Here is a 17,169-nt window from a genome sequence, read left to right as displayed (position 1 = left end):
ATGATAAAGATAACTAGATGATCATTTTAAGAAATATCTGTGTATGCCTTTAACACAAAACAAAAATATTGAAAATCCAAAATTAGTATCATATTTGCTATACAATACATAACAATTAATACAACACAACAGTTCACTACATATAAAATGATCAAGTCTGGGGTCGTTAAACAGGTGAACTCAAACAAGTGGATGTTACAACCGGTGACTGGCTTGTAAAAAATCAAAATATTAACGGCAAATACGGGAAAGTCAACATTGAAAACGTATAATACCTCTCATTTCCTCGTAATGAGGTTGAGGTTGATGAGGCTTTGTGTCAATGTTTAATAAGTGAGGTAGAATTTAAATTTTAAGAGAACATAACCCACCGACAAGACCAACACGAATTGAATAATTGCAAAACAATTGTAAAACATTATACATGAAAGTAACAAGTGTGTAGATAAGAATGAAGTCATTGACAAAAGTCTTCAAGGCCCGTTATTAGAATTATAAGACGGAGAGATTGACGTAGTTAATTATGTTCTGCATTTTGCTTTGATAAATCTGCTCATAAAGTAAAAATGCGTTGAATGCAAAAGCACTTACCTTACCAGATATCATATCGCATGTTTGCTGAAATTATGTAAACAACAATACACGTATTGATCAGAAAGCAAACGGCCGAGCTTAACAATATGTTACATGTTTAACAAATTTCTCGTAGAAGAGGTTAAAACAATTCATTCAGTAATCTGGATGAACATGTTTTATAAATGAGGTTTATCTGATAAAGCAAGTTAAATTTCCACATTGACACGTGTATATGAAATAGTTACCCTTTAATTGTGTTTATATTATTATTATACATAACGTAATTATTTTTTCTTTAGAACTCATATACACATTCAGCGGAAACTAGTTTGATTTATTTTAACTCATACAAAAAATTTTCTCCATACAAATTCACTTTCAAACTACGCTATTAATATAGGTACATTTAATTTTTGCAATAGTTTTCCGCTACTGTAAAATCAACATCAAGTGGAGCTAAATAGGAAAACGTAAACACCGGAAAAGACGGAGATTTGAAAATTTTAACAATACCGTATTGTATTTACGATGCTTTCGTCGATTCAACTTTTTTTAAACAATGTTCAGCAAGATGTTTTTGTGATTCGTTTACGCAATAAGTACGTTTTTGTTTTATGCAAATGCAGGGTGAAGGAAGGGGAAGCGCATAGAGGCGCTGATTTCGGGCACAGTTGTAACAATATGGCGTCGTTTTCTTTATTTTATTTTACGAGGAAGGATATTTTCACTTGGTCAATCGATGTGCTACAATAACCTTCACTCGTCATTAGCATTGAATGATTTATTTTCATTTGGTATTTGGTCGTTAAATTCTAAAATATATCGAATATGAAGAGCCCACTGTTGGCCTCTGTTACATTGAGAAACTCAATTACTCAATTAGCATACATGTATACTTTAAGATCGATACCTGATGTCCTCGAGCACAAAATGTGTGAGCATAAAGAAAATTGCGGCTGTCCAGCCCAGGCATTTGAATTATATCTTTAGAACCTAAACCAAGAGTTGGAGTCCTTTCGGAAAAAACTGCTAGAGAACTATTTCGCGTTTGCTGATAGCTGGTACCATTTGGATAAAACTTAAAAGGCAGTATACAGCTTTATTTTCAGATGTAACAGGTAAAGGAATCACTGCATTAGAGCGACACCTTCAAGCGACCTTGATCGATTTTCAGGCTCGGCATATCATGCGAGGATGGAATATAAGTCAGGCTCCTAAAACAGGAGTTATTAAAGGAGCCCATACACCAAGCACGTTCTTAGACAGTTCGACCACGTTCTGAAGAAAATGCAGAACGGGACGTGAACTTGCTTGAACGTGTAGTTTTGGTCAGAAAAAAATCTACAACATGATTGAATGACGTGCATTCACAATTCGCGCTACGTGCAGCTCGTTCCTATCCCGGCATATCCCGTTGCCAGTCCGTCTTAATCCAGTTCAAATCGGGTCAATTTGTCCATTGTTCCCATTGGTATACCGTTTCCAGTCAGACCGAGCCCGCCCTCAGCCAGTTCGATCACGTTCGTACGCAGTTCTTCTTTATTCGCTGTGAAGAGGTAACTCGTTCAAAGGCAGTTCTCACTCCGTCCAACTACGTTCTTAGTAAGATTAAGAAGTAGTTTCAGCCACGTTCTGCACGGCAATTATAAAACCGACTACGTTCCTGCCAGTTCTCATTTATGTTTCACGCTTTGAGCCGACAAGACGTAACAATTTCACAACCAATAAGTACTGTGTCGTCTCCGCATTCTTTCTCGGCCCAACAATACATTTTATTGCTGCTCTGCTTCTAACATAAATTTGCACGAAGCCAACATTTAAAAAATTAACAGCTCCAATATTGTCCCTGTTACAACTTAATACAAGATAAGTATTGATGCAAAGCATCAAAGGGCGTCGGGAATTTTAGTGTAAAAGGCACTCAATGAAGTTACATGGAACGATTTTTTTTCTACTGTCAATATTAATGTATTAATATATTGGCCGATTATTTTAAACAAAATAGAAAAAGATACTGGTATAACCATTATCTATGATTTTGTGTTATAACCCTCAAATAACCATTATCTATGATGTTGTGTTATAGCTACCAATAAACCAGTATCTATGAATTTGTGTTGTAACTCTCAAATATTTCATAGTTCATTTTATTTACATTGGTTTCCTTTATTACTGGCATCCGTGTGCTGTTTTCATTAATGGAACAGAACTATGTAGGTTTTAAAAAAATCTGCTTCATCTTGTAAGCGTAATTTCATATTTTTCTCAACTTCAAGGGGAGATGATTCTGAACTTATTCTTACGTTGCTCATTTACGATAGGGGTTGAGTACTCATTGATATGAAAACACTGTAAAAGTTTTAATGTGTTTACGAGCCCCCCACTCTCTCACACATATATTTCATAGGCATAATACAAACAAAAAATGATTACAATAAAACAGCATATTTATTTAAAATAAAATGTCTAAATCAAACCAAAAAGTTAACATAGAACACAAATAAAATAATTTGATTCTACTGGGACTCGAACCTTGGGCCTCTCACATGTAAAGCGAGCGTGTAAAAACTACACTACGGAACCGCTAGAAAAATCACCTTCTAACTAAGATATTAATAAGCTATTAATAGCCGGTTTTAATGTGAACCCGGAAGTTTAAACGCTGGATAGTGAGCGGGGTTAAAGGTCCATACCAAAGGGTCCATACCACTGGCAAGATACGGGTCAGGCCTGCGGCCTTCTATATGTGGTTCTTAAAAAAAACCTGTAGGAGGACTTGATAGTAATGAGACTGGGGTGCTGTCATGGTGCTCCTCATTGATAAGCGGCTGCTTATCAAGACTCATTATTACAATTAATAATACATGTCGCGCTTCGCGCTCTATAGGGCCTTTATTAGTAACTAGGTGGTTGTTAGGATAGTGAAACAAAGAAGTTTTGTTTTAATACAAAACTAGAAAGTTTCACCGGTTCGCGTATTTGCCTAGTCCCTGTGATCTTTTATTATTGCCCAGTCCCCGTGATCAGTTATTAATTAAAAGAATTTGCTTTGCATTATTGGCAATACATGTTGTAGTAAATGTAATAGGCACAAATGCAGTACTTATTTACACTAATTTACACAAACAATCACCACTATGCAATATATTCTTTCAACAAAAATATATACATTGATCCGTAAAATAACTTTTCCTCCCCTAAGCGAAAAAACAACGTATTACATACTAGTCGCCGCACTTCAGTGCGACGCCAATCACAAATGATGAATTTTGAGACAACGATCCCTATTTATATGCTCATTTTCTGAATGTATTGTATTTACGGTTTGAACGTTGTAACAACTGCATTGAACGAGTACAACGTACTTGGAACCTACTGCGAACTCCTTAAAACGAGTACAACGTACTGAGAACTTACTGAGAATTTATAGAACGTGTTGCAAACGTTGTAAGAACTTATCTTTTAGTTTCTTTTTATTTACACGAAACAAGATCGTACTTAAGACGTAGTGCGAACGGGGTCGGTCTGTCTGAGAACGGATTGGACGGACTAGAAACGGACTCGATCGGTGTGGCATCATGCAGGTAATTTCGGTCCGATCGCACTACGTTCTGGCACGTTCCTAACCTGACCTTAGTACGACCTATCCGTTCTTAGTACGTCCATTCCGTTTCCAGTACGTTGTTACTACGTTTAATTGTAGAACGGGATGATCGGAAGAACATTTTGAGTAGGATCAAAGTTCTGAAACACCTCTCCCATTCAACTCCGTTCCAGGCCGTCCACAAAGTTCGAAGACAGTTCGTAACACGTTGCTACTACGATCACTCCGTTCTCACACAGTTCGAGCCCGTTTAGTCACATTTTTCAGAACGTACTTCGAACGGAGTCGGTGTATCGGGGGTGTAAAGTAGACTCAGGGAGGAAAACAAGCGCGATATATTAGATAGACTCAGCACTGAGCAAAGTGAAGCAACCACAAGTTGAACATCATCTAGTTATGATCAACCTATTAAAAATATTTTTGATCAACAACCGCCATCTTTACTGCAAGATGAAAATATATTTGTTGAGGTCCTTTTGCTACTGCACAATATGCAGTCTCAGAAGTAGCAACTGAAGAATTAGTCCTTTAATAGCTTATTGCATACAAGAACCATATTGCAAAACACAATCAACAAAATACAATTTCAAAATTCTGGGCAACATATGGTAAAGAGAGAGGTAATCTGAAAGATCAATCTGACACATAATGTCAATGTCGTTACCCCATATCACATAATGCGCTATTCATCCTCACATTGACATGCCCAGAAATGTTAAAGTTTTCTTTCGTGCGATAAAATAAAACTTTATTACCTTTAGCTCTAGACGCGAGCTCCTTTGATTTGGTTTGATTTGTTGACTTGTTGAATTGTGACTTGCAGCTAATTGTTTTTAATGAAAATTTAATACTGCTCCAGCAGCTGGAGTTTCACTTCTTTATATTGCAGGTTGGTGATAATAAAACCCAATCAGCATTCACGTACATAATGAATTAACTGTATTCTGATTAACGCTACTCTCACATCATCATGCAAGGCAGCCGTGTTACAAAGCACAACAATTTTTTCACAAACACACAGTATGCTCCAGCTAAAAATGTAAACAGATCCCACACACAGCCAGCCATGTCACAGGCTTCTCGTGCCCAGTCCAACGACTCGAACAAGACTGTGTCGCAGGAGCGTAGCCAGCGCGATGCTTCCCCTGTGCTTGAGCGCAGGACTCCACGAAAGCAACAATCGCCATCGCCTTCCCGGAGGAGGAATCCTCGCCCACACGCACCTAGCAGGGACCACCCAAACTGCCAGTCGGAAACGGCCAAACACGCAACCCGCAGGGATCCCCCAAACCGCCAGTCGGAAATGGCCCAACATGCACCTCGCAGGGATTCCCCAAACCGCCAGCCGGAAACGGCTCAACAGCTTGGCTCATCGCAGCCTCAACAACCGATACAGCGCCCATGGGACACTTCTGGATCCAGGAACACACCAAACCGGGGCGGAGCTCACTAGGACCCCGGGGGAAGACACTGTGCCTCTATCCTGAAAAACAGTAACATTAAATTTGGTTGCTTAAACGTTAGTGGACTGGGAAAAAGACTGTTTATACCTGAATTTCAAAACTTTATTAACAATTATGATTTATTTTGTGTCTCTGAAACTCATGCTGATGAAACCGACATTCTGGACATTCAAAATTTTATCTTCTTTCATAAGCACCGCTCTAAAGAATATAAAAGAAAATCCGGAGGCATTGGCGTTTATGTAAGAGAAAGTATTTCTTCACATGTAAATGTCTTACCAAATTCCACAAATTATGTTCTATGGGTAAAAATTGATAATACAATTACTGGATTTGACCAAGACCTTATACTAGGATCGATTTATATACCTCCTGAAAATTCGCGTTTTTACTCTCCCGATGAATTGAATATACTTGAAGAAGAACTGTCCTCATATTGTACTAATAATAAATATGTATTCCTAGCTGGAGATGCGAACAGTAGAGTAGGGACACTTAAAGATTTCATTCTTCCTGATCCCCACACTAATAAACTTTTTGGAATAGATGTTGACCTCGAAAATGACCTGTACAAACATACTTTACTTGAAAACTTTTCTGTCCCCCTAAATAGAAACTCTTTGGACAAACGTACAAACACTCATGGTTTCCTACTGCTTGATATGTGTAAAAACAATAATATGTTCATCATAAATGGCAGATTATTTAAGGATGAAACAATTGGCGCGTTTACTTTCAGGGACAAATCAGTCATTGATTATGTGTTGGCAACTGCAGAGAGCTTCAATTATATAACAGACTTCGAAATTATAGAAACTGACCCTTTATTCTCAGATGGTCACAATGTGCTATCATGGGACATCTCTACCGTACAACCCCAAAGCAAAAAACCAGTAAACACTAACAATTCTAGCTGCCCTACCTGGAAACAAGACCAAAAAGACCAATTTATAATTAACATTAACAAACCCCAATTAGAGGAGTTATATCTGAGCCTAAATACATACCCTCAATCACAACAAACATTGGACTATATCACACATGAATTGCAAAACATCTTTGAAAATGCCTCCTCAAAAACATTTATAAACCAAAATCTAAATTATAGAAACAATTATCCCAACAATAAACCATGGTTTGGGTCCAAATGTCACCAATCAAGAAATCAATATCATGAAGCAAAAGCCAAATACAATATTAATAAAAATTGTGATAATAAATTAAGTCTGAAACATGCCAGCAATCATTATAAAAGGACTATCAAATTTTATGTTAATAAAGAAAAACTAAGCACCAGTGCTAAATTACGTGAAATGAATGACAAAAACCCTAAAAAATACTGGAAGTTCATTAGGGGTCTCAAACCAAAAACAAAAGAATCCAGCTCTCCACCACTTGAATCTTTTCACGAACACTTCAAAGAGATAAATAAAAATTCAATAGACGATAACCGTTTCAACAATGATATAGAAGATATACCCAACACAAATGAATTTTTAAATATGGAAATAAGCCAGGATGAAATTTGCAAATGTATACTAAAACTGAAAAATTCAAAAGCACCTAGTCCTTCCGATCACATATTAAATGAATACATCAAATCAACAAAAGATATCTTGCTCCCTTTCTACACTAAATTGTTCAACTGTGTCCTACAAACAGGTATCATCCCACTATCCTGGCTTGAAGGCACTATAATCCCAATTTTTAAAAACAAAGGGAGCCCAACTGAACCGAGCAATTATAGGCCCATAACACTGCTCAGCTGTATGGGCAAATTGTTTACCTCAATTTTGAACCAAAGACTAAACACTTTTCTTGAATTAAATAACATTTTAGAGGAAAATCAAGCTGGCTTCCGTAAGGGTTACTCTTGCGCAGACCATATTTTCACCCTTCATGCATTAATAGAGATAATTAAAAAACGCAAACAAAAACTTTTCTGCGCCTTCATTGATTTTTCGCAGGCGTTCGATAAAGTGTGGAGAGCTGGCCTCTGGCATAAAGTACTAGGCACGCAAATTAATGGCAACTTTTTCAGAGTCCTTTTAAATATGTACAGTAACATAAAATCATGCGTTTCCCTAAATGGAGAATGCTCCCAGTACTTTTTGTCAGAAATAGGAGTAAGGCAAGGAGAAAATTTATCACCAGTACTTTTCTCGCTTTTCTTAAATGACCTTCATTCATACCTGCATATAAATGGATCTGTTGGGGTTGAACTTATCAACCCAGATACTGCAATATTGTGGCTTAAGCTTCTGGTCCTATTGTATGCAGATGACACCGTCATTGTCTCAAGTAGTGCCTCTGACCTGCAAAACAGCCTTAACACGTTTCATAATTATTGCAAAAACTGGTACCTAAATATTAATATTACAAAAACAAAAGTTATTATCTTTGGCGCTAGACAAACAAGGAACTTTAAATTTAAATGTGGAAATAACACAATTGAAATAACAAAAACTTATCACTATCTTGGCGTCACATTCTCTAGTAATGGATCCTTCTTAAACGCCCGCAAACATGTAAAAGAACAAGCCTCAAAAGCCATGCACCTTCTTTGGACTCGTGTTAACAATGCAAATTTACCTATCGACTTAGCTTTTAAACTCTTTGATCATACTGTTCTACCCATTCTTACCTATGGCTCAGAAATATTTGGATATGAAAATTTAGAAATATTAGAACAGGTTCACAAAGATTTCATGAGAAAAATCACAAAAGCCCGTCGGTCAACACCAATCAACTTTCTATATGGTGAACTAGGACGCTACCCTTTAAGCATTAATATTAAAACAAAAATGATCTCCTTTTGGAATAGACTTATAACAGGCAAAGAAAGCAAAATATCTTTACTAACTTACCAACATATGTTGTCACAACCAAATTTAAATTTCAAATGGTTAAATAAAATTAAAGAAATCCTTACATCTGTTGGAAGACCAGACATCTGGCAAAACCAAACACAAATTACACAAAACAACATCCACATACAAATAAAACAAACACTAATTGATCAATTTAAGCAATCATGGAACGCTGAACTACAAATAAGCAACAAAGGGCGCATCTACAGCAGTTATAAAAGTAACCATGAGTTTGAGCCTTACCTGATTAAAATTCATCCCGATGAGTCCCAAAGTATCTTTAGATTCCGCACTGCCAACCACCTCCTCCCTGTAGAAACTGGCCGCTATGAAGGCATTCCATTCCATGATCGTCTTTGCAACCTATGTAACACACACGAAATAGCTACTGAAAAACACTATTTAATGACATGCCCTTACTTTGATAACGAACGGCATCGATATTTAGGAAACCAAATAGAAAGGCATGCAACATTTAACGAAATCATGACGCCGTCATCAATATTAGAAATGAAAGAGCTTTCGAAATTTAGCAGAATTATAATGAAGAAATTTATCAGGCATTAGACTATTGCATTGAGTTTTATATCTTCGAAAAACAACAACAACAAAACGCCAATGCCTCCGAACTCACTTGCTTTAATTATTCACGATGCAAGTTTATCGAACGCCTACTGTATAACTTTAAAGCATGATATATTACTTACTCTCCAACTATTAAATGGCTTACCTCAATTCGCGGGTGATATCCAATTAATTTTGCACCGACATCTGTTAAAAACACGCGTCTGTCTAAACCGATAATAATCACACGAGGTGATCCATAACTTTTAACTGTACACGGTCTCAAACTAGGTCGCAAAGACCCGTATGTTAAATACTGCAGTAGTGCAGTGACGTCACCTGTGATTTACTATAGTCCGCAAATGAGGCTATTCCACGAAATGATCCGCATCGACTCTATAAACACTTACAATTATAATCTATGTAGACGTACCATACACCAGTAAATAAAACACTGTTATTTATCACGTTAATAATTGTGTGATGTTTCTTCTCTGATGAACAATGAATAGCATTTATGTATGTATACTTACATTATCTATTGTTAAATTATTCCTAACATTATGTTGATGTATATTACCAATGACTATGACACTGCTTAAAATACACGAGATTGTGAATATGAATATCTTGATTATGAAATCGTTTCATGTAAATGATGATAATGTATAGGGTTATTCTGTGCATGCATGATTCTTATGCGTATTATTATCAATATCATTATTATTTTTTTTTTTATCATAATAATATTTATTATTATTATTATTATTACTACTACTATTATTATTATCATTACTATTATTATTATTATTATTACTATTATTATTACTATTATTATTATTATTATTATTATTATTATTTAATTACTATTATTATTACTAAATTATTGTTTAAGCACAAATGCTATTATTGAAAACCAATGTTAATTTTTATCTCTCCCATTTTGCGAACTTAATTTAAAACTAACAAACAATCAATGTAACTGTTAAAACTGTTAAGTGATTCAAACTGCTTATATAAATATGACTTCCCCCTATACCAAAATGTCCCGCACTTGAACCGGAAACAAACAATGTATTTTGTACTGTGTATATTATATGTTCCCCATGTTGTATCTATGTATACCTGGGAGTAATAAAGTATTGTTCTGTTCTGTTCTGTTCACAACCGGTATCTCATCACGCCGTTAAACTCATCAAATTTACTCTTTGCTAACACAGTGATTTCCAAAACTGATTTGTGATAATCAATCATTTATTACTAAATACCATTTGAAATAATAATAATGTTATTAATTAAACTCTTAGACCATCAAGCCTTCAACCCAGTTTGAATTTGCTTATGGATAATAATGAATATATAATATAGAAGATGACTGTTGAGTTTAGTGTTAGATCTTATTTTAATGATATGAATGGCTTTGAATATAAGAAATTTGTAAGCTTTGCATTTATGTCACAAAATTTCGTGTATCATCAAGTAATAAATATGACCTAACATGATTCCGAATCTGTTAATTTATTTGTTGAACATTTCTCATTTCACTCACGAGTATTTTATGTGCATGTTGTTTTAAATTATTCATTAAGTCTTGTCATCTAGCCAAATTGAAATGTTAAAACCTTAATTGACTCGAGAGTGAGAGACGATCGAGCGGTATTCACTGGTATTCTCTGCTGTTTTATGACATGAAATTCAACATTTATATATTAAATAATAATTTATTCTGAACTCGATGTAGTTCATTCAAAAACTTTCCTGATTGAGATGCAATTATAGAATTGCGTGCTTGATGAATCGAAGCCCTTGCACTCTTGCAGTAAATACCTTCACCATTGGGTAGTCTTGCCTCGTCAATATATAAAAACATCATACTCTTATGGAAGATGTGAGTTCTTATTTATTGTTTGTTGGTATATTGTTGGAAAAATAACCTTTACATCGCGACCACACAGAACAAGTAATTACGAAAACAAGTTTTCACAAACTAAGACTCCATATATAGACGCATCATTGTACGCATATTGGAACAATATACCAACTTCTTTTTAAGCAAGAAGCTTGTGTTAAGCCTAAATAGCGCTACGCATGTGCGCATGTTATACTACAAATCACAAACGGACAATTCATTGAACATATGTCATGCTCTTTCAAATAAAATGTCATCTCTCCGTGATGAGAATGTATAATTGTGTATTTTACACATCTGGAAACACATATTTTAAATTGATACCGATGTATTTAAACTATAAGAAAGTACAGATATAAAAAGCCGCAAATAAAATTACGCATAATATACTATATTTACAAAAAATCCACTTCAGCATTTCGACATTCCGATAAGTGCGTTGGTTCACACATAATACGGATGCTCTTGACGGAGAATAAAACTGAGGCATCTTGGGTAAACGTTTCGAATACAAAAATAGAGAATATCATATCTAAACCAAACGAAAAGTTTATAAACACATATTTTTGCAACTTATTTTACTTTGTCCGAACACGGTGCTGGTTGTTTTGTCAAATGTCTGTCTCGACGCTTAACTTGACGATGTCCATTAATTATTATAATATGCAGACACATTTTGTTATGCATGAATATTTCAAGCATATGTAAAATCACTAATTGGAAAGATATCAGAAAATATTGTATAAGAATGGTTCATTTTGCTCAATTTGACAAAGATCATACAATAATTAAATATCCCCTGATTGCACCATGGCAGCAATATATTACTTGATGCCAAAAATGAAATTATTATTCTTTCGATTGAAGACAATAAACTGAAAATGTTTGTCTAGAACCTAAACGACGCTTACGATCGCGTTAACTTTCATATAAGGCTACGTGACGTTTTACAATTATTTCGCCGATTGTCAGTTATGTATACATAATTTAAGAAACTGTTTGCCTTGATATTGACCTGTGCGAAAATAAATTAAAAAGAAAACGTATGTGTGAGAACGTTTCGGTAAATGTAGAGTTTAATGCGCCCTAATGTGAGTGCTTATTAAATTGGTAACTGACAATTAGTCATAATGTACAGTTTCGTGAGAATATCATACGTTTCCGTATACAACCTCTAGAAAATAGCACACGGCAGAGCTGTTTCGGATGTCTATACTCGGCCCATTGCCGACAAAACGGCCCGCATGCTAAGGCCGTTTGTACTCGTCCGACCGAGCTATGCCTTTTGTTATTGTTTATATAACATATCATCCTGTTTTGTTCGTTCACTAACATTTATCGCAGAGCCAGCTTTCCGTACTTTAATTTTCATTACATTTAATACTTTTATTAAGAAATTGATGATGCACCTTGTGTGAGGTAATTTCTTTGACGAAACACACCAGTTTAAGCTAAAATATATGTATTATATGGGCAACACTTCGGATGAAGTGGTTAATTCACCATTAGTATTATTTTAAACAAACCAAAACGTACTTCGGAGTGTGGGTTTGTCATGCATAATTGATTACTTTCATAATAATAACAGACAGCTGGCAGACCTGTTATTCGATTTCATAAATCGTGTGTATGATCAGAATGATTAACATTCGATGCAAACCTTTTCAAAACAGTGTTTAAAAAATCCATTTAGATAATGGGATGTAAGAAAATAAAATGGATGTGCATATCGTTGTAATGTTATAGTTATAATTATTGGATTACTTACCAGTTGTCAAATAGCGACCGCATTAGTATTAAGCTTCCAGATAAATTAACATTAATGTTCGATAATGCGTGGGAACTGTTTTGAAACTTATTTGAAAATCAAAACGTATCGGTTAAACTTATGATGATTTTAATGAACATTTACTGAATACAGAAAAAACATACAATACTTATCCTTTTGCTTTGCATATTGATGTACCCATTTCATGCATATACAATACATGTATTCTCTACAAAATGTACAGTGAAGATGTTTCCCGCACAATTTCGATCAATTCACTGTTGTGAAGAAACGCTCTGAATTGAATCCCAAACACATGTATAGTCGGGTAGGTAGTAACGGACTTTGCTAAAATATTCCAAGAGAAAGTGAGTTTCATGTGTGAGCTGTATTTGTGTTATGAGCATTGTAAGGTATACAATACAAACATTTTATAACATACAGTTTACGTTATATTCACATGAATACTATATGGCTATTGCAGTCATGTTATCAGCAAAATACAGAAATATTTTTTTATATTTGTATACAAAAACAAGCACAAACATTGCAGCCACATTTCTTATAGATAAATTACAATTGCATCAAGTTGTATATTCCAGACTATATGCTTCATGCATGTTTATTATACAACGGTATATATTATGGACAAACATCGCCATTTATATTAATTCAATACTCCTGTATAATACTCGACAAAGACGATCAATGGTGGAAGGCAGACAATTAATCGAACTTGTACAAGAAACATTAAAAACATAATTTTGTATAACGTCCTATGAACATTCGAGCACTTTCTTTGACTAATCGGTAACGAAGAAGCAATAAAAATGCATTAAATATATTAAGAAAAGTGTCAATCTGTGTCATGATTCTAAAAGCTTTCCATAACCATACCAGTTTAATAATAAGTACAAAACAACCCATGATCTAAAACACATGTATGTCAAACCAACATTGGTGTTATGAAACAATTCATAACAAGTAAACTGAACAGACCTAAATATAATATAGTTCACCAGACCAGAACATAACACAGTAATGTATGAAAACTAAAAAATGAACTTGGCAACACAATATTGAGAGCGATTGGTGTAATCATCCGCGAGTCCTGTGTTAAAGAGAAATGGCCAGAAGCCTACAAAATACAGGGCAATTCAAGCAACATAACTATCTTAACGTATATGGGCTTTTGTTTTATGTAGTATTACACTACACAGCGAAATCTTTTATCCGAACACTGGTGAATATATGACGCAAAAACCTTTAACGAGTTTTATTCAACATGTTCATTATTTAAAAACTTACAGTTGGTTAGCTCCCCAAAGGTAAACAATAATTTAATTTGGTGTCCTCAAGGGTCGTGAGATTATAGTTAACGTATGGTAATTACATTATATTAGAAGACATCACAACGCTATTGCGAACAATATACGAATAATTGTAATTATACTGCATAACGCTATAAGTCGAAGAAACGATCATGTTTATTGCCATGAACCTAATGCCAAAAGTCTCAACAATGCGACATCTTTAATTTCGTAACAATTATGTGAACATCGTGTTATGCTCTGTTTAATGCGCTAGTAAGCCATATTGTTGTGTTCATTTAATTTTGTTTTATATCTTATTTTTCTGAATCGAAAGTTTTAACTTAATCTTAAGAACTTAACCTTATCGAATATTTTGCTTACAGGAAATGCAAGTATGCAAAGAAATTGTAATGTGAAGAAAAACTGTTGTTTTTTTTTGCAATTCCATTCCATTCGATTTGATTTATCATTTATACTAGGCGACGTGTTTTTGGAGAAAAAAACAACAATATAAGTATTATGATATGTGTTCGTAAAATAACTAAATTCTGTTTGTTCCTTAAATAAAAATAAGTCCGCTAAGAATGTTTATTGTAAACGAATGTTATTTGGCAATTAAGAATAGTATAACCGTTTACGCATCATTAACTTTATACGGATATCACATCAAACATTGACTCATTCGCCATTTAGCAATGTCGATACTTTGTCAAACAAGTTAATGAAGTATGGAAGAGTTGGAGTCCAGTGATGGCGAAATTGAACGTTTTAAAATCTTACATATCTTTTGTTTGAGAGTTTTGTTTTATTGACGACACAACAGGCTGATATTATTTATACCACTATGTTCTTTGATGTACTTGAGCCATTTATCTACATCTGATTTACTAAAAACACTGTTAGTAAACTATCGTCGAAAGGTCAATAACGTTAAGATATCACATGTTACATTTAAAAATATTATTTTTGATACAGTGAATGTTTTGAACTATCAGTAAGACGAGATTCAAGAACATATTAACATGCATACAACAATCTTAACTAAATACACTCAATTAACATGTGACAAACATGTGATAGTGGAACACACCACCTTAACTTCTATTTGAACATACCATTTAATGTATAGCTTTAAGTTAATAACGCGAAAGCAACTCTCTATAGATGAAAAATGACTTAAAAATAGGGAACGACGTCATAAAACAACATCAGGTTGAACGTCATATGTTAAGCGTCATATCAATGGAAACCTTCGATTGTTGAAGAAAGAAACGCTGCTGATTGATCATGTAACGTAATGCAAAAGTCGGAAAAAGGAATAACCTAACATGCCAGTGATTTAAAATAAATTTATTATATATATATATATATATATATATATATATATATATATATATATATATATATATATATATATATATATATATATATATATATATATATACTTACTTTTACAGATCTTATCGATTTGGTAGGATGTTATTATTTTTGTTTAAGTATTATTATACTTTGAAACGTAGACCGTATTCTTTTATATTTTTAAAACAGTGTATACGCTTAGGTTACACAAAGAAAAATGCCTAAATAAATCAAGAAAAGAAAAACAACGGGACAAGTATTGTACTAATTTTCTAGGCTATCATCACGTGGTTGGTTATGAAGGCAGGGATTTGATTTGATCTAATTATACTGGTTCCAGCCGAATCTCTGCTCTGAGGTTGGGTAGCGAGCTGTTTGGAGACCCAGAAACTCATTGAAAAAGTACCAAACGCTTTATTACCGGGAGTTCATAAGTTAGATACCCGTATTTATATAACTGTTTTAAGATGTATTGCTCATGTGTGAAACAGCAAAGGCCGGTATCAACACTCTAAATTATGTGTTTATCAATTTTAACTGAACAAAAAGCATCAAGTTTACAAATGGTTATTCCATTGTCCTAATAACAATTATAAATGACAAATTATATTCTATGTCATGTTTTATATTTGCGATTTCGCATGAGATACGTATGTGCGCTTTTTAATTTTAATATTGATTTTCCAAAATAAGTTCATTTTGCATTGTTATGGATGAACTGAATCATTTAACTTTCGAATAATTGGTTTGGATTTAAATAATAAAAAAAAACACATTTAATTTAAGACGTATAGCATTTTGTCGTCAACTTCGTAAAAAGCGATGTGTGAAGTAGCCGAAGATTGACTTTTGTTATAATCCTGAAAAATCTCTAAGCTTAAGATGTAGCAGGTAATGAAATCACTGAATACTAGCGAAATCTTTTTCCGCCCTTGTTCGTGTTGGATTTTCAGGCTAGACATATCATGCGATGATGGAATATCAGTCAGGGTCCTCAATCAGGAGTTATTCAAGTCGACGCAGAGAGGAAAATATTATTACATAGTCTCAGCACTGAGCTAAGTTTATCATCAAGTAAATTCAACAGCATCCAGTCTTGATAATTGTATTATATCTATTTTTTTTATCAAATAACCACCATCTGTACTTCAAGATGAAAACATTTTTAAGGAGGTCCTTTATCAGCTGCATAATAATACGTCTTCGGAGGTAGCAACTTAATTAAGCATTAGTCCTTTGGTTGTTGTTTGCACCAGTTACAAACACACGTACCTTGGTGCAACCGACATCAACAATATAAACGTTTACAATGGTGGGCAACATATGGTAAAGAGAGAGGCCATCTGCCACATAATTGCATTGTAATATCCAACCTCACATAATGCACTATTCACCCACACATGGTCATGCATGGAATTGTTCAATGCGTTATATTCGTGCAAAAATAGTTTAACTTACTGTATTTGATATACAACTGCAGTACTTGCTTTTATTTTCAATCTTTTTTAATTTTGTTAATTAAGTGATTTGTCACATTATTGTATGTGCAAAATGTTTGTTTTTCAGTTTTAAACTTTGATTCGATTTTATATGTTTGCTTGAGTTTGTTTTAATTGATATTGCTCTTATATTTTTTTAGACTATTAGCCGTGAGGTGCGATAAAAAATAAATAAATTATATAACTGTTTGCACTAGAAACTAGCATCTTTGATTTGAATGGATTTTTTGACAGGTTCAATAGT

The 17,169-nt window shown here is 34.2% G+C and overlaps 1 protein-coding gene across 1 annotated transcript in view; it reads right to left on the bottom strand.

Annotated features, from left to right (window-relative positions):
• Positions 1–5,629: 5,629 nt before the first annotated feature.
• LOC127878348 (uncharacterized) overlaps positions 5,630–17,169 on the bottom strand; it is a 39,077-nt gene continuing 27,537 nt past the window's right edge. The window contains exons 7-10 of the mRNA XM_052424875.1: positions 8,757–8,876; positions 7,836–7,910; positions 6,549–6,565; positions 5,630–5,663 (exon numbers count right to left, since the gene is read on the bottom strand). Coding sequence (XP_052280835.1) covers positions 5,630–5,663; positions 6,549–6,565; positions 7,836–7,910; positions 8,757–8,876 — 246 coding nt within the window. The remainder of the gene's footprint in view (positions 5,664–6,548; positions 6,566–7,835; positions 7,911–8,756; positions 8,877–17,169) is intronic.

Source organism: Dreissena polymorpha, chromosome 4 (assembly GCF_020536995.1).
Source record: "Dreissena polymorpha isolate Duluth1 chromosome 4, UMN_Dpol_1.0, whole genome shotgun sequence".
Classification (NCBI taxonomy): domain Eukaryota; kingdom Metazoa; phylum Mollusca; class Bivalvia; order Myida; family Dreissenidae; genus Dreissena; species Dreissena polymorpha.
The sequence above is the reverse complement of the archived record's forward strand: the minus strand, read 5'-3'. Positions and strand labels throughout refer to the sequence as shown.